At 40.6% G+C, this 18,279-nt stretch overlaps 1 protein-coding gene across 1 annotated transcript in view; it reads left to right on the top strand.

Annotated features, from left to right (window-relative positions):
* Nucleotides 1-18,279, top strand: part of Acadsb (acyl-CoA dehydrogenase short/branched chain) — a 47,757-nt gene that overhangs the window by 11,881 nt on the left and 17,597 nt on the right. The window contains exons 2-4 of the mRNA XM_048455192.3: nt 12,573-12,732; nt 14,327-14,427; nt 16,934-17,140. Coding sequence (XP_048311149.3) covers nt 12,573-12,732; nt 14,327-14,427; nt 16,934-17,140 — 468 coding nt within the window. The remainder of the gene's footprint in view (nt 1-12,572; nt 12,733-14,326; nt 14,428-16,933; nt 17,141-18,279) is intronic.

Genomic DNA, 18,279 nt, shown 5'->3' with positions numbered 1-18,279 from the left:
TGTTTTTATTGTAGATCCTAGCACCTCAACATTTGTTTGGTTTTGTTTTTCTTTCCTCATTAAAGTAAGAACTGTAACCTTTCATTTAAAGGAAATGCAGTTTATTTGACACACCCAGACTGTCCTACTGACTTCTCTCAAATGTTAGGGCCGTTATTAAACAAAGTAAGTTATTTGAATATAGGCACTGTTGTGATGCATATTTTACTGATAAACTGTTATATGCTATTTGTGCTCACTGAGAGGCTGGCTCTGGAAGCAATGTTGTTTCCCCCACCTCTGTAACAAGGAGAGGGAAGAACAGACCCAAAAGTAAACACAGTCTGCCTCTGTTAACAGATGAAAAACCATTTCCAACCCGGGTTACTGTTGTTCATGATATAATATAAAAATGCGTACAGTGGGAATAGGCAGAAGTGCAGTGGTGCAGAAGTTCACCCATGGAGAGGAGATCATATGGAGATCTGTCGCAACCCACATCAGTCGGGTCCCTCCCAGCTTATCTGTCCATGCCTAGAGGGATGCGTGAGGATTAATAAAGAGATAGGCAAGAGAGGACGGATAGAGTCGGGAGGGCATCCAGGAACTACGGAGATTTGCCTCACGTTGATTTCTCCACATAGGCTTTATGTACCTCAATCCAGAAAGGAGGGGGAAGGCAAAAGTCTTCTTTACCAAGATACAAAGAGCAAAGTAGTTACCTTCTTAAAATCCAAAACATCAAGTAACCACACCCTAAGTCAAAACATCCTGTCATATAACCTTGAAGGAGCAAGAATAGGTCTGAACTCTTTGACCTTTACTCAAGGAGAAAAAAGATCCACTTCTGTGAACTCCCACATATTTCCCTTTTGAAAATTTACTTATTAAAGCCTATGTTTCTATTACAGGACAGATGAGTATGTCTGTTTTAGGTCATCTTCTTCTGCCTTCCAGATTATCCATCATCAGTACATACATTCTGTCATGGACTTCCTGTCTTAAGTTGCCTGGAGGGAAAAAGATCTTACCCATCATCGATTAGATTCTGTTCTAGATGCCATGCACCTCTGAACCAACTTTCCATTGAGGGAGTTCACAAGTAACTAGATAATCTTAGGCAAGCAGATAATGCTTTGCAATAAATGCGCTCCTATGGCCACAATACCTCCTAATAAAGGATGACCAAAATGGGATGGTCTTTTTAAGTTGGTCTAGGATATCTTTAGCAGTTTTAGCTGCATCACAATCCAAATTTGTCTTATTAAATGTATCACATCTAAGGACTCATTAGCATTATGTCAAATTTTTCTCAGATAAGTTCTAACCATTTTCTAACCAGTAACATCTCCATAGTGAACTGAAGTAATTACAAACATTATCAGGTCAATACTATAATTCCACATACCGCACCAGACAGTCAGGCAACCACCGAGCTTCATTCTCCTCCTGTGAAAAAACACAAACATGCCCTCGACCCCATATTAAAACAGGATCGGGTCCTTTCCATAATCCGGTGCAAGGGTCTTTCCATTTTGCTTTAGCAAAGGTTGCTCTGGTGCCACCATGCCAGAATCTGTCTGCAACAGATTGCTCACAGGCATCCACATTCAAGAAATTTAGAGTGAAAAGGGCATGATTTAAGGTATTATGTGGTGGCTGAGGGTCTAACTCCCCCTTTTTATCTTTTGAGGTTGTGTTTTCAAGGAGCCATGGGCAGGCTCCACAATTTGTTGTCCTTGAGGGTTATAAGGAATGCCTATTTTATATTCACTATTACACTGGGAACAAAATTGTTGAAATGCGTTACTAATATGTCCAGATCCATTATCTACTTTTATAATTTTAGGAATTCCCATACATGAAAAACATTTTAAGCAATGAATTATCACATGCTTAGTGGCTTCTTCAGTTTGTGCAGGGGACATTAACAAACCTGAATATGTATCTATTGCTACATGCACATATCTTAGTTTGCCAAATTCTGCAATATGAAAAACATCCATTTGCCATAAATGACTAGGAAGCAGACCTCAAGTATTTACTCCAAAACGAGGCACAGGTAAATATTATGGGCATCCATCACATTGCTTAACAATCTGACAAGCAATTTCTCTTGTTAAACCAAATTGTTTTCTTAACCTTTTACCGTTTTGATGATGTAAACATATGATCACCGAGCAAGCTCAAGTTGAGATAAAGCAATCAATTGAGTAAATTTTTCAGCTAAAACATTCTGTTCAGGCAATGGACGAGGAATGTGCCCTAATATGACCCACAAAGCATGGCAATTTTCTTTGATGAATGGCATTTTGAATTTTTTGGAATAGTCTTCTATCCTGGCTATTACTAGTTCCAATGCAGGGGACAGTCTCAATGACCTGAAGAACTCCAAAAATGTAATGACTGTTAGTTTGTAAATTAAATGCTTTATCTGCAAAAAGCTGAAATACCATAGCAACAGCTCATAGCTCAACTATTTGAGCTGAGACCAGATCTCTTTGTTCTACATATACTTTACCAACAACATATGCTATTTTTCCATTAGAAGAACCATCTGTAAAAATTAACATAGCAAGCATCCTTTAAGGAATCTTCCATTACAGTTTTAAGAAAAATAAAGGAATGTGTTTGTGCAAATTGCAGTAATTGATCAGCTGGAAAGTATTTATCATTTTGATCTAAAAATTGAACAAACGCAATTGCCCAAGAATCATTATTTTGAAATAACAACCAACCTGTTGCTTAGGATAAGGAACATTGATCACATTAGGTTCTCTACCAAAGTTATCGCCTAGATTCTGGCTTTTCTGTACCAAACAAGCTATCGCTTCAAAATAAGGGTTTAATGTCTTAGCTGGTGAAACAGAAAGATGTAACCATAAAAAAGGACCACTTTGCCATGATGCTGCCATAGGAGTAAGTCTTGGGCAAAGTATATGCTTGCCAAGGTTGATCATAATTAATATAATGTATTTGCTGGTTCTGTGTTGCAGTTTGAAAATGGTGGCAGCTGCACCGCCAGTTTGGGGAAGGGAGCAGGAAGTTTGAACTATTTACAAACTCTAACCTTTGTCTGCACTTGTTGCTGCTGCACCTGGTTCTCCTGGTTTTCAAAATATACCCAAGGAAATTAACAGACAGCTGACTACTATTTCCTATCTACAAATTTTATTTACAATTTTTTTACTCTTGAGATAAACTCCCCATACTTCCATGTTTACTATTTATCCGAGTGCTCACTTTTCACTTCTACCCTTGCAGTGTTCTATTCCTCTGCCGTGTCTGTCACATTACCTTCCTTATCCAAGCCCCACGTCTGAAGTGCCACCTACCTCAGGGCGACAAGAGACAAATGATGAGTCGGGAGGACAGCCAGTAAATACTGAGATTTGCTTTGTGTTTATTTCTCATGGGCTTTATATGGAAGGAGGGGGAAGACAAAAGGCTTCTTTATCAAGTACAAAGAACAAAGTAGTTACCTTCTTAATACCAAAACATCAAATAACTACAGCCTAGGTCAAAACATCCTATTAGTAGCCACACCTTAGGTCAAACCTCCTGTCATAGAATCTTGAAGGGGCAAGAATCGTCTGAATTATCTAACCTAGGGGATCCACTTCTGTGGCCTCCCACAGAGGACACCAGCTGACACTTTTGTGGGGTGATTTCTGCCGGTTGTTTGTAAACATTTGATTTGATGTTATCTGCCTGTTGTTGCTATTTGTTCTATTACTTAGAAACCTTACCCAGCCTGTATTCTGCTTTGTCCAAGACTCTCTTGTAGCACAAATAATAAAAACCCAGAGACAGATATTGGGGTTGAAGCTGAAGATTAGAAAAGCAAAACAGTCAACCATTAAAGAGACCTTTTACCTCTACCACTGCTCAGACCTAAGGGTCAGTCCTTGGACTGCCAAACCTCAGACTCCACACTCCATACTCCACTGAGCTCCTGTCACTTCCCCTTATATCCCTCTCTCTGCGCAGCCATATCGCTCCTGTCTCCACCTCCCTAGTACTGAGATTAAAGGTGTCTTATCCCAAGTGTTGGGATCACCTTTGTGTGAGCTCTATTTCTCTTTTAGACAGCACAGAGGTCTCTCTCTCTCTCTCTCTCTCTCTCTCTCTCTCTCTCTCTCTCTCTTTCTCTCTCTTGGATTTTCAAGACAGGGTTTCTCTGCAGCTTTGGAGCCTATCCTGGAACTCAACCAGGCTGGCCTCGAACTCACAGAGATACTCCCGCCTCTGCCTCCCTAGTGCTGGGATTAAAGGTATACACCACCATCACCCAGCTGCCTCTCTCTTGAGTCCTGGGATTAACGGGGTGTTCCACAACTCCCTGGCCTGCATGGCTAATAGTTTGTCTGCTTAGCTCTCTGATCTATAGGTTGAACCCCAATATCTGTGTCTGGGTTTTATTATTTGTGCTATATTTTCTCAATCTGGAATTCCAGCTGACTGTTTTAAGGTTCTTTCTGGTAGGTACTTGTAAGCGACCTATTTGGATGACATTACCTTTTGTTTGCTTTCTCAGTGTCTCTGTTGGATATTGTGGATGTCCTGTTTGATATTGTTTTGGCCTCTAACTCTTTATCTGTGACTCAGTATTTACTCTTTTACCTTTTGCTTACAATCTACTTAATAACTCACTCATTCAAAATTAAAAGTACAACTCCTCATAGATCATTCTCTGAACTGTACAAAACAACTGCCTACTGTCAATAGTCCATTTCATAGCCTGGTCCTCCACACAGTTATCAGTGGGCCAGTGGGACAGAGTTAAGATAATGGGAGACTTCATTATGTTCTCAATATGGTTTGCAACTTAAAACTGTACATATTTATTTCTGCAATTTCTCCATTTAGACCACAGATAGCGAGAGTGTGGAAAACAAAACTGCAGATAAAGGAAGAGTGAGGTCACTGAGAAAGATTTTTAGGGGAGATGAATGGACCCAAGGATATTCAGTGGTCTGGGGTAAAATATATCTGAGCTCCAAGTCACACTAGTCTTATCCTGCAGTTAATGTCATTTGATAAAGTCTTGGGGTGGGGGTGGTTGAAGCTCTCACCCTCTCTAGAGGAACTAACCGCAATAAGATAAGGCAGCCTCAGGGAAAGTGCTCCCTGACCTTCTGGAGAAAGGAACCAGATAGAGGCAGGGAAATCAGTTATTGGAAAATGTTTCCAAAAATAAACCAGTTAATTTAGTTTATTTGTAACTTTTAAAAATTCAAGAAATGGTCCTTACATGTTATATTGAATGTGTTACCCAAAACCTATTTCTAGCCTTTTATATGCACATTAAGAAGTTCCAACAGAGGCTGCAGAGATGACTCAGCAGTTAAAAGCACTTACTGCTCTTGCAGAGGACCAGGGTTCTGTTCCCAGGGTCCAGGTACCAGTAACTTCAAGGAATCTGACTCCCTCTTCTGGCTGATATGGGGTCCTATAAGCACATGGTGCAGATAAACTCATGCAGGCTTGCACATCTATGCATAAATAAAACTAAATACAATTTTGGAGAATAAGTTTTAACATTAAAATTTTTATCAAGTATTCTTAGCAAAAGAGTAGAAACTAATGTAACTGACACAAAACCCAATTTCGCTAAGATTTATTCTCTAAGAAATAAACAGTATAAAAGAAACCCCACACTTCCACCCTGCCCGCATAGTAACTCCAGATCTGATATGTATACTTCCAGTCCATGTCTTTAAACATGTTGCATGTCTGTGCTTTAAGGTACACATAAATGTTGTCATGCTGAATTTACAGTTTTGCAAATTATATTTTTCCTCAGTATTTTTAAATTGTATCAGTTTTGATATATAGGGTCCTGGTTTGCCATGATGCCTATGAAATCTTGTATTGAATCAATATGCCACAAAATTTAGCCATTCATTCATTAATATTTAATTGACTTTAATTTTTTACGTTTGCTGACTTCACTGTATCCTTTGCATGTGTGTGCTTGTGCCTATGACTAAAGTAGAATGGTTGTGTCTTACTATATATATGGCACCTTAGTCTGCTTATAACGCTATAATAGAGTACCAGAGAGTGGGGCAATTTAGAAAGATCAGACATTTATCCTTTTATAGTTCTGAAGTCTGATCAGTCCCAAAGCATCAAGAGATTAGATTGCCTGTGACCTTCCTTGCTAAGAAAGGCTGTGACCTCCCATGACTGACTGACTCAGAAGGGAAGTGAGTGGAATATTTTTAAAGCCACTTTTGTAAGGGTAGTATGTCTTAGATATAAAATGCCCCACAGGCTTATGTGTTTGAACACTTGGTCTTCACCTGGTGATGCTGTTTTGAGAAGTTGTAGATCCGTTAGGAGTTGGAGACTAGTTGGAAGAAGTAGATCTCTAGGGGTGGCCTGGAAACACATAGCCTTGCCTGCTTCCTGATCCATCAAAATGTAAGTAAAGTTCCATGTTTCTGTCACTATACCCTCAAGCCACTCCCCCTAGTACATCTTTTCTTCTCTCATGGATGAAATCTTCAGACAGTGAGCCAAACAAAATAAATATTTTCTATTGCTTCATGACAGGTATTTGGTAACAATGATGAGAAAAGTAACCAATACAAATAGATTTGATTCCATTTACAAGAGGGGAGCCTTTTGGCCTCATTTCCTCTAAGGGACCCCGCACCTTAATACCACCATATATCCTTTAAGTTTTAATACATTTGCATTTTGTTAAGGCTTTTTTTCTGAGACAGAGTTTGTTTCTCTGTAACATCCTTCGGTGTCCTGGAGCCTGCTAAGTATTCCAGGCTGGCCTTGAACTCACAGATATCCACCTGCCTCTGCCTCTGTAGTGCTGGGATTAAAGACCACATTTTAATAAGTTTTAATGCTTGTATTTGGAAAGTGCTCACTTAAGAAAACTGGGTGAAGGGTAGTGAAAAACTTTCACAACTCGTTTGTAAGGTATTCCAGACAAAGATTTGTAAAAAAGAAAGGAACAGTGCCCTTGATCGAGGGAAGGAAAAGATAAAATTCTCAGCAGTGTAAAAAGATTTTTTTTTTTTAAAGAAGAACAAAATAGCCGGGTGGTGGTGGCACATGACTTTAATCCTAGCACTCAGGAGGCAGAGGCAGATGGATCTCTGTGAGTTCAAGGCCAGCCTGGGCTACAAGAGCTAGTTCCAGGACAGGCTCCAAAGCTACAGAGAAACCCTGTCTTAAGAAGAAGAAGAAGAACAAAATATGGGTAAGAATGCTTCCAGTTGTTGGAACCAGCCAACCCATTGAACGTGCCCGAAAGGGAGTGAAGATTGAGAAAAGATTAGACAGGACACAGAAGATAAGAGTCACTGCAGCAGCCAGGAATTTATTTTTCCTCATCTTTTTATACCCAAAGCAAAAAGGGCAGGCAGAAGACTTCATTACCAAGAAATAAGGAACGAACAATTGTAATTACTCCCTTAATTTTCAAAACATCTAGTTACTGTGCCCTTAGTAAAACAGTTATCTGGCCTTGAGAAACAAAATGCCTAGTGACCACACCTTCGGCCAAACTTCCTGTTATTTGACCTTGGCAAGCTAGAACCCTCCAACCTTGAGTCAAGATGGAAATACAGTCACTGCGGACTCCCACATCCACTATTGTGAAATAAATGCTTGCAAAGATCAACATGGGCTCTCAGCTAGATAATGAGGGTCGTGAAATCAGGAGAGACTGGAGGAAAAAGTAGATTTGTTGATAGGTGTGAACATCTGGTGACATGCCAGAACAAGTTTAGCACCATAGTTTATCAGGAAAGCCGGGCACAGATATTGAGGCTGTGGTCAGAGTACTGAGTGCCATCTCAGAGCAGAGGCACAATAACTTTGTGTGAAAATAGGAGACGAGGTCATGACCAGAATGTCACTCGAGCTGGACTCTGGACTGAAGTTTCCTAAGTTCCTGGTAGGCGTTGGGCAGAAAGAATATTTGTCACATAGACCCATTAAATACATAAGGACAGTTGTCCAGTAGGGCAGGAACAAGGGTCAAGGGTAGAAAGGGTACCTTTGCTAGCTTTCCTGAGTCTGAAGGGAAAGGGTCTCCCTTCTTTGTCCCACCCCCAAAAAGATGGCGCTGTAACATTCTCGAGTTTTAGTGTGAATTTCAGACCCTTCCTCCTTTCTCTAGGAAGCAGGACTGTGAAAGAACAGTTTCATGAGGAAAGCAAATTACCCTGTGTCTAGGAAAGGGGGGAAAGTGGTTTCAGCATCAGGAAAAACAGACTTTGCTCATGCACCCTTTCCTCATCCTCAAGTGATGGATAAGGTGCACTTCTGGATCTGTCTCAGAGAGGGAGGAGCCAGATGGCAGGCAGGGCAGAAAAACAATGGCTAGAGGGATTTATAGCAAAATGCAAGAATGTGCATTGAGATTTTTCCTTTTGTCTAACCAAGTCTTTGCAGGTCAACAGGACTTCTGCAATGTGTTCTTTGCCTTTTCTGAGCTGTCAGTGCTCTTGGATGGGAAGCACTCTAGGAACATTTAGAACAACACTTCATTATGCTAATGCATAGTGGAAAGGGGGTTCTAACTAACACAAAAATGTAACAAGAATAATAACAGATTTACCAGGACCATCTACAGCCAGGCGTTTTTGGCTTTTTAGCACCTTGAGTGAAGCATATGTGCCAGTGTAGTGAAAGTTTATAGACCTTTCCTCAAAATGTTTAAAACGCATAAAATAAAAAATACAGCATTATAAAGGAAATCAATTAAAATGAAACAGTTATAAAATGTCTTCATGTGATTGAGCAGTGTGTGCTTTTTAAATACAGCCTAGTGGTCATTCTTATTAGAAGGTAATTTTGCGTAGTGATGAACAAAAATATATTTCAAGATATTGGCGCTAAATCAGTGTGATATGAAAATGGCTGTGACTTCTTTGGGCCCCAAGTCACATATACTGCTAGTATTACCAAAATGTGTTGCCCACATTCATAATTTTTTAAATGCTGTATTTTTGTTAGAAGTTAATGAAATAAAGATGTCATTCCCCACCTCTATCCAGGTTCATGGACTTGATCATTCTAGCCATAGTACATCAGAGCTCTCTGGTCAGTTGAGTAGAAACAGATTGGACTGGAGCTAAGGAAAGATTTGGAAAGACATAAATAACCATTATTCCATTCAAGTAACAATTGCTGCTCTGTGCAAAGAAAAAAATGTGATGATGTGGTACAATGGGTTATAGCTGCGAAAAATCATTTTGATGGAGTGGATACCAAAATTGCAATGACCGTGGTCAATGCCAAAGCATAGGGGCATTAGAAAAATCAACAGTGAAATCCTGGTTGAACAGTTCAAGGCAAGAGGAGGACAAATTTCCTTTCCTTTATTATCAACTACCAAGAGGCATAAGTAAGTAATCTCTCTTGATGCTTTGGCGAGAAATGGATTCTATTCGCAGCATTGAGTCTTCATACTTTATGGGGAGCATCTTCGGTAACCTGCCCTATACCATTTTGAACTTTTTAAAAATTCATTTGCCTCTGTTATCTCTTCTGAATCTGAAGTAATTGTTATGGGTTGAACTGGCATGTGCTCTGTCAGCAATATTGAGACTAAGGGGCTCACAATTGTGTCAGCAGGAAAAATAGGTATTATCGTAAGACCCACTGACTTCTTAAGTTTCTCAGCAGTGGGCTTTCTTTTAAAGATCAACTCAGGTACAAAGGTGATATATTGACTAAGAGACAGAAAGAATTCTGTGGTGGACTTAGTGAAGTAAATAACCTCCCCTAGAAATGAGAAATGTAGCCCAGTGTACTGCAGGTTTTGAAATGGATAGGCAAGTTTCACAGGCAGTTTATGGAGGTAGTTGGCTCATTCTTTCATTCTTTGGACTATATATCGAGGGTACAATCCAAGACTCCATCACCAGCACTGAGCAAAATTGCCCCTGTATTTATTTCTCTTGCACTTTCATATTTCTACTTCTCCCCATCTTTTCTTCTCGCCTTGAGCCAGCCGCTACCACTTGCCTCCCGTCGGCAGCGTTCCTTCCCAGCTGGAGACCCTTTGCACTTCTCATTTCCTCTTCTTTTTACTTCTTGTCTGTCTCATCAAGAGGTATCTGCTTTGGGTAGGGTTTTTATTGCTGTGAAGAGATACCATGAGCATGGCAGCTCTTATAAGGAAAACGTTTAATTGGGGTGGCTTGCTTACAGTTTCAGAGGTTCTGTCCATTATCATCATGATGGGGAGCAGTCAGATGTGGTGCTGGAGGAGTAGCCGAGACTCCTACATCTTGCAGGCCACAGGAAGCCGACTGAGGCACTGGGTGGTATCCTGAGCATAGGAAACAGGAAACCTCAAAGCCCATCCCCACAGTGACACACTTCCTCTAACAAGGTCATATCCACTCTAACAAAGCCTCACCTTCTAATAGTGCCACTCCCTATGAGATTATGGGGGCCCAATTACATTCAAACTACCACAGCAATGGCAGCTAACAGTTGGTATTCTTACTACCATCTCTAATAGCACTGCCACCACATTGCTGTATTCTAAGTAGTTGTAATAGAAGTAGTCATGAATATTTATTGAGCTCCTACTAAATGATAATACTGTGATAAACCTTTTGCATAGATTGGTTTATTAATCCTCACAAGACTATGAAATTACGTGCATTTTACAGGTATAGAAACTAAGATTGTAAGAGATTTTAACCGAGACATTACAAAACATCACTTGTACTCCTCTGTCTTAGTCACCCTTCCATTGCTGTGCAGAGGCACCATGACCAAGACAACTCTTATAAAAGAAGGCATTTAATTCGGGGGTTGCTTGTAGTTTCAGAGGCTTAGTCCCTTACTTGTCCTCATGGCAGGGAACACAGTGGCAGGCAGGCACACAAGCAGGCAGGCAGAGAGGAAGGTAGGTGTGGTGTTGGATAAGTATCTGAGAGTTACTTTCTGATCTTCAAGCAGAAAGAGGAAGCCTGGGCCTGACGTGAATTTTTGAAACCTCAGTGCCCACCCCAGTGGCACACTTATTCCAACAAGGCCAAATCAGTTCCACTCCCTGGTGACTAAGCATTCAAACATATGAGCCTATGGGAAACATTCTGATTCAAACCATCACACCCTCCCAAAAACAATGAAATCACTTGCCAAAATTACATATCTATTACATGTCCAGTGTAAGAATTTAAGCCTACCTAGTTCCTTTGTACTCCAAAGCCTCTTTCCTTAACCCTTGTACTGCATTGTCTCCCCATTTTAACGGTGGTCAGTCGTAGACAACAGAAGTATTGTATTCCTATCCAAGAAGTTAGTGAAATGATAAATGTGCTTAGAGAATGAGTTCCATCTAAAAACTTGATTCCTTAGCAGTTAAAAGTTATCTAGGTCTTGGGGGCTGGAGAGATGGCTCAGTGGTTAAGAGCATTGCCTGCTCTTCCAAAGTTCCTGAGTTCAATTCCCGGCAACCACATGGTGGCTCACAACCATCTGTAATGAGGTCTGGTGCCCTCTTCTGGTCTGCAGACATACACACAGAATATTGTATACATAATAAATAAATAAATAAATATTTTTTAAAAAAGTTATCTAGGTCTAGAGAGATGGTTCAGTATTAAGAACAGGTATTGGTAGCCTGGTGTAGAAGCACACACCTTTCATTCCAGGAGGTAGAGGTAGGGGGATCTCTGTGAGTTTTGAGGCCAGCCTGATCTGCATAGAGTTCCTGGACAGCTGGAGCTATACATAGAGACCCTGGGGGAGGGAAAAGGAGGGAGAGAGACAGACAGAGAGTTGTTTTGCTTTTTCAGGCTCACAGCTGCCTATAACTCCAGCTCCAGGGGATCAGACACCTCTGTCCTTTGTGGGCACTGGCCCTCGTATACGCATACCTACACACAGACCACACACATACACAGAGTTAAAAATAAAAATCTTTACTTTTTAAAGATTTTAATCTATTTTATTTTATGTGTATGCATGCTCTATCTGCGTGTATGCCTTTATGACAGAAGTGGACTGGAGACATGACTCAGCGGTTAAGAGCACTGGCTGCTCTTCTAGAAGTCCTGCGTTTGATTTGCAGCAACTACATGTTAGCTCACAACCATCTGTAGTGGGTTCTGATACCCTCTTTTGTCATAAAAATAATCTTTAATTAGAGAACTTAGAGGAGTTCATTACTGGATAAAGGAGATACCATACAATAGTCAACTAATTGGTGTTTAAAAACAGTGAGTTTTAAAATGTACTAAATTAAGCTTTCTTATTTTGGAATATAGATATGCAATATAAAAATAAATGATGGGACTGGAGCGATGATAGCCCAGCGGTTGAGAGTGCTCATGGTTCTTGCAGAGGACCCAGGTGTGGTTCCCAGCATCTGTATCATGCGGCTCATAACCATCTAAGTCTCCCGATCCAGGGGCCCCAGTGCCCTCTTTGACTTGCACCGGCACAGAAGTGCAAATAAACTCACACAGATAGAAGCACACATACATATAAATAAATCTGAAGAATGCAAGATAAAGTTACTCCCCAAGAAACTAATGTTCAAATTGCTTCCTTCTATGTGTATGTTCCTTCTTCAATCGGGGCTGTTCCTAAAGCTAAGAAGAAACTTCCCAACTTGCTTGTCTTCTTGGAAAAGCCCTCCTCGTGCCCTAAAGTCCTCGCAGACAGAAGCTCTGCTCGGTGTAACAAATCATGCACTGCCCTTCGCACCCCTGCAGACACTCACTGATGAGGAAATGATGATGAAAGAAGCAGGTCAGTAAATCTCCCAGCTTCACCCTGCTACCCCTCTGGTTTGGAGCTGGGCCTACACTGTGAAGCCTTACAGGACTGCCTGGAAGATATGTTGATCTGCATTGTCATTGCTCTGTTTGGGGGACTTAAAGGGAATTTGTTTTGTTTATCTTTGAGATGAGATCTTGCTGTGTTGCCATCCTGCTGTCAAACCCCTGGGCTCAAGTAACCTTGACTCAGCTTCCAAATAAGCTGGATTTAGAGTCATGAGAATGAAGTCTTTCATACAATTTTTTTTAATAAAAGGTAGTACACAGTAATATAAAAACAGCAGCAGAGTAAAAGGCTAGGTTACAGCTTAAGGCTTCCCCATTTCTATTCCCTGATTCTCCAGTTCTTTCCAGAAGCTGCTTCCTACCAGTTTCTAATTTAGCCTTGGAGGGAGGACATGATACTAACCATCCCACAGTGCACAGAGCAAGCATCTCCACAATGAGGGCTCACCTGCCCTCCCTGCCCCAGAGCATTCTTAGTACTGAGAGAGAGAAACCTTCCTGTGTGTGGCCATGCAACTACTAAAAAGTCCATGTTAGATGGGATGTGCTGGTGGAGTAGGTAGACAATAGATACCTGGCATGGTGGTGCATGCCTTTAATCCCAGCACTCTAAAATCAGAAACAAGCAGATCTTTGGTGTAGGAGGTCCTTCTGTCTTTTGTTGCTTTCATTGGTTAATAAAGGAACTGCTTTGGGCCTATAGCAGAGCTATATGGGGAACAGAGCTAGGTGGGGAAAACTAAACAGAATGCTGGGAAGAAGAAGAGGAGAGAGACGCCATGGATCCTCCACCAGAGATAGACGTGCTGGAACTTTGCTGGTAGGCCACAACCTCATAGTGAAACACAGATTAATGGAGATGGGTTAAATTAAAATATAAGAGCTAACTAGTAAGAAGTTAGAGCTAATGGGCCAAGCAGTGTTTTAAATAATACAGTTTCTGTGTGATTATTTCGGGTCAGGGCGGCCGGGACGAACAAATGGTTCCTTGGTGCTACAGATCTTTGTGAGTTCAAGACCAGCCTGATCTCATAGAGAGTTTCAGACCAACGAGAACTACACAGTGAAATTCTGTTTCAAAAATATAATAATAAAAAGAGAAAGAGGAGGAAAAGGAAAGCAGAGAGGAGGTTGAATGTGTGTCTTATGGTTGCCTTGTGTAATAGAAGAAAGTGATAGGGAGAGCTCCTGGGCAGAGATGGACAGAAGACTCAAGAGACCCTTTCAGAAGGAGTAGATGAGTTTAAATCAATCAGTTACCTTTGGGGAGATGAACTAAAACTCCAGGATAGGAGAATAAAGCTTTCACTTTTCATTTTGTACCTTCCATATTGTTTATATTTTTTGCTCCAAAGGGGATTAGGGAACTGCTTTTTTCTGTATTTAAAGAAGGAAGTTGTAGTTTCTATTTTGAAGGACTAAAATAGTCATGTGCATTTTAATTTATTGGTTAAAAAGTAGAAGTTTATCAAAAATTGTTAATGAACTATTTCTTTCTTAAAGATATTCATCTTATCTACTTAAGCATAGACTTAACAGCAATTCTTTTTCCTTCACAGTTAAAAAATTTGCACAGGAACAAGTTGCTCCTTTGGTTTCGACTATGGATGAAAATTCAAAAATGGAGAAATCAGTGATACAAGGATTATTTCAACAAGGGGTATATGTTTCATAATTCTCGCTTCAAGCTTTTTATTTAAATTTTTTCATATGATATATTTTATCATATTCTTCTCCCTCCCCCTACCAGGTCTTCCCCCACCTCCCTACCCAACCAACTTCATGTTCTTTCCCTCTCAAAAAAAAAATGACAAAAATTACCCATACAAAACCAAAAGCATACAAATACAAAATGGACTACATTTTGTGTTGGCCAACTACTTTTAAATACATTTTATATATTAAAATATATGCAGACTTTTCAATTGAGAGGTTATAATGGGCAAAGTGAATTCCTCCTATACAAAATTATCTGTGTTTCTTTTCAGTTAAGGTCTTAGTTGGTTTTATGCAGTTAAAGATTTTTAACTGAAATGATAGTTTAAATTGTAAATGCTTTTAAAGAAGTCCACTAGCATCTGGTGGAGTAGAGGTGTGGGACATTCCTAACTCAACGTCCTACAGTGCGCAGGGCAGCTGCAACAAAGAACTGGCTAGTTCCGTCAAACAATACACATTATAGACACTGTGCATGGTTTCTTGTGTGTGTAGGAATCTTAAAGCAGAGCAATGTTAAATCTTAAATTTAATATCTGAGTTCCACATTAACCAAATTTCCAGCTTTGTGATTCATATAGCCCTGCTGTGAGAGTATGGCATATAAAATTGATTAAAGTAGAATTAATCTGGCTCTGAGTAGAGTGTTATCAGTGTGATAACTCCATGGAAGAACATCTTACTGTGCTGGGCGATGATGGCACATGCTTTTAATCCCAGCACTCAGGAGGCAGAGGCAGGTGGATCTCTCTAAATTCAAGGCCAGCCTGGTCTACAGAGCAAGTTCCAGGACAGCCAAAGCTGTTATGCAGAGAAAGTCTGTCTCGAAAAAAACAAAACAATCACCATATTCATTCCTGGTGTCTCCCTTCTCTAGGTGCAAATGGATTTTTTTAATACTAAGGATGTGCCAGAACTAGTCACTGCTATTCAGCACCACCTTCCTTGTCTTGTCTGTCACCTTATTGAAAAGTGACTTTTGGCCATAAATATTTTTTAGCCTTATAATTTCATTTCTTCTTGTTTTAATGCAATCAGCTTTTGATGATTTTCCTAACTTTCTGTTATCAATGAAACACTTAGGAAAATGGAATCCTATGTGGAGACACAGTGGTTCCACACACAGAAGCCTCGTGTGTAAGACAAAGAGCCCGTGGGTTTGTCTTCCAGCTCAGTTCAGCCATCACTGACAGACTCCATCTCTACCCCCAGCCACTATGAGGGGTCCTTTAGCAGTGTCACAGCTTGAAAATGTCTCTCCTGCCCTAGTAATTCTTACCTATAGTTATGACCACGTGTGCTCACTGTCCCCACCTCCGTAAACTGCTCTTACTGTAGCTCACCTGCCTCCTAACTGTAGTCCAGTGTTAGTTACCGGCCACATATTTCCAGTTAAAGCGGACTGGTGGCTTTTGCAGAGAAGCAGTAGTGCTAACAATTTCTCACAAGGGGAAATCTCTTTCAGTTCTCTCACACTGTACTTTTCATCCTTTGTGGTTCTGCCTTCATGTCAGCTACAGCATCAGCCTAACTGACATGAAACACACAGCCTAATGAAACATGTTAGCCGTAGCCCCATCTTAGCCGTGCTGTTCTAACCGAACCGAGAGAGAAAGAGAACATCACCCCTTCAGCTACCAGATGTGGGTCTTGAGCCACTTGTATATGCCATGTTCCTTCCTAAAATAAGGACAATTAAACCCAGAGCAGCACTAAGGACATTCCATGTCCCAGACTTAGACATTAAGATCAAATGGCCACCTTTTGGGAAGCCTTGTCCAACATTTAGTCTGTGTATCAGCACCTATGATTTCTTGGGTGTGTCACTCAGACACTACCAAATGTTGTCTGCTCACCATCTTGGACTTGCTTAAGTGGCCCCTTATGGATTGTCATGCAGTCATTGTTTGGACTGAAAGGATCAAGGTCAAGTAGAAAGGCCTGCTTAGAAGACACTATATGGACGAGAACTATAGACATGTCCTCTGGGAGCTGGTTTGCTTGTTACATCCAATCAGTGTACAGGGCCTGTATTGAAATACCGACACATCTCGTGCAGTTCTTCATTTCCTTATCCCATTCTTTTATGCTTCAAAGTATTTTGTGTCTTTTTTTGTTATCACAGGCCCAAAGTGGGGGTGGGGGAGCACCTCTAGCTTAAACTTCATCCTTCCCAAAAAAAGCAAACAAAAAACTAGTGTTTTTAATAAACTATTGTTTATAGCAAAATAGCTATGTCAAATTAAAATATCCATAAAATTTTAAAATTTAGAATATATGTGATGGGCTGTGGCTATGGCTTGGGAGGTGATGAAATGCTTGCCTAGCATAAGGGGCCCCAGGTAATTTACGTGTTTACAATTTATTTTTGAATTTTTACTTGTAAGAAGTTTCCCAGTATAAACAACTTTCCTGACCTGTCTCATCTTTCTCCTCTGTCATTGCTCTAGCTGATGGGCATTGGAATTGATGCAAAATATGGAGGAACAGAAGCTTCCTTTTTCTGCACTATCATAGTGATAGAGGAGCTAGCCAAAGTGGATGCATCTGTGGCTCTCGTGTGTGACCTCCAGAACACAATAGTTAACAACATGCTTAGAAAACTCGGTACAGAAGAACAGAAGGCCAAATATTTTCCTAAACTGGCTACAGAAAAAGTGAGTTGAAATGACGTGCTGAAATGGACTGGGTCTACGTTTACAATATTTTGGGGAGAAAAGTAACTGCAGTATTGACTTTAATTATCCAAGACCACAATGCAGCACCATCAATCAACCAAGCAATGCTCGATAAATTGCTGCTACCAGAGAAATACATTCTGCCTCTCATTTGTCATGTGGAAATTTAGGAAATAATCATCAGATGATTTCTTCCAGCTAGGCATGGCAGTGCATGTTTGTAATCCTAGTCCTCAGGGGCTGGGGTTTGAGATCAGACCAGGCTGGGATGGAGCGTGAGATCCTGTGTCAGAAAACGTCAGTTCATTTCCCAGTCTCTTTGTTGAGATCACTTTTGTCTCAGTTAGGGTTTCTATTGCTGCCATGAAACACCATGACCAAAATGCAAGCTGGGGAGGAAAGGGTTTATGTGGCGTACACTTCAGAACTGCTCTTCATCACTGAAGGAGTCAGGACAGGAACTCAGACAAGAAAGGATCCTGGACACTGAAGCTGATGCAGAGGCCATGGAGGGGTGCTGCTTGCTGACTTGCTTCCCCTGGCTTGCTCAGCCTGCTTTCTTATAGAAGCCTAGAACCACCAGCCCAGGAATGGGAAGGACCCACCTACTATGGACTGGGTCCTCCACCACTGATCACCAATTGAGAAAATGCCTTACAGCTGGATTTCATGGAGGCATTTTCTCCTTCCTCTCTGATGACTCTAGCTTGTGTCAAGTTGACACACAAAACCAGCCAGTATCACTTTCTACTAGAATTGAATAAAGTTAAGCATGTGTTATTTTGGTTTTTTTTTTCTGGCTTCAAAATTACATTGATCTTCCTGCATTATCTTCCTGAGTTCTGAGATGGCCTGGTTCTAAGTGTGCCATGGAAAGTCTTAATGAAGACAGACTGAGAAATGCTCCACAGCAATGTATTCCTAAATCCTTTCTTTACCTTAGATAAATTATAAGGTGCTTTTGAAAAAATAATAATCACAATTCTATTTTGATAAATATAGACTTTTTAAATACAGGGCCTTTCTTGTAACCTTGGCTGGTCTGGAACTTACAATATAGACCAGGCTGACCTCAAACTCACAGAAATCTGCCTACCTTTGCATTCTGAGTGTTGTGA

Source organism: Myodes glareolus, chromosome 7 (genome assembly GCF_982192425.1).
Source record: "Myodes glareolus chromosome 7, mMyoGla1.1, whole genome shotgun sequence".
Lineage (NCBI taxonomy): Eukaryota > Metazoa > Chordata > Mammalia > Rodentia > Cricetidae > Myodes > Myodes glareolus.
Note: the sequence above shows the minus strand (reverse complement) of the source record. Positions and strands in the feature narration are given on the sequence as shown.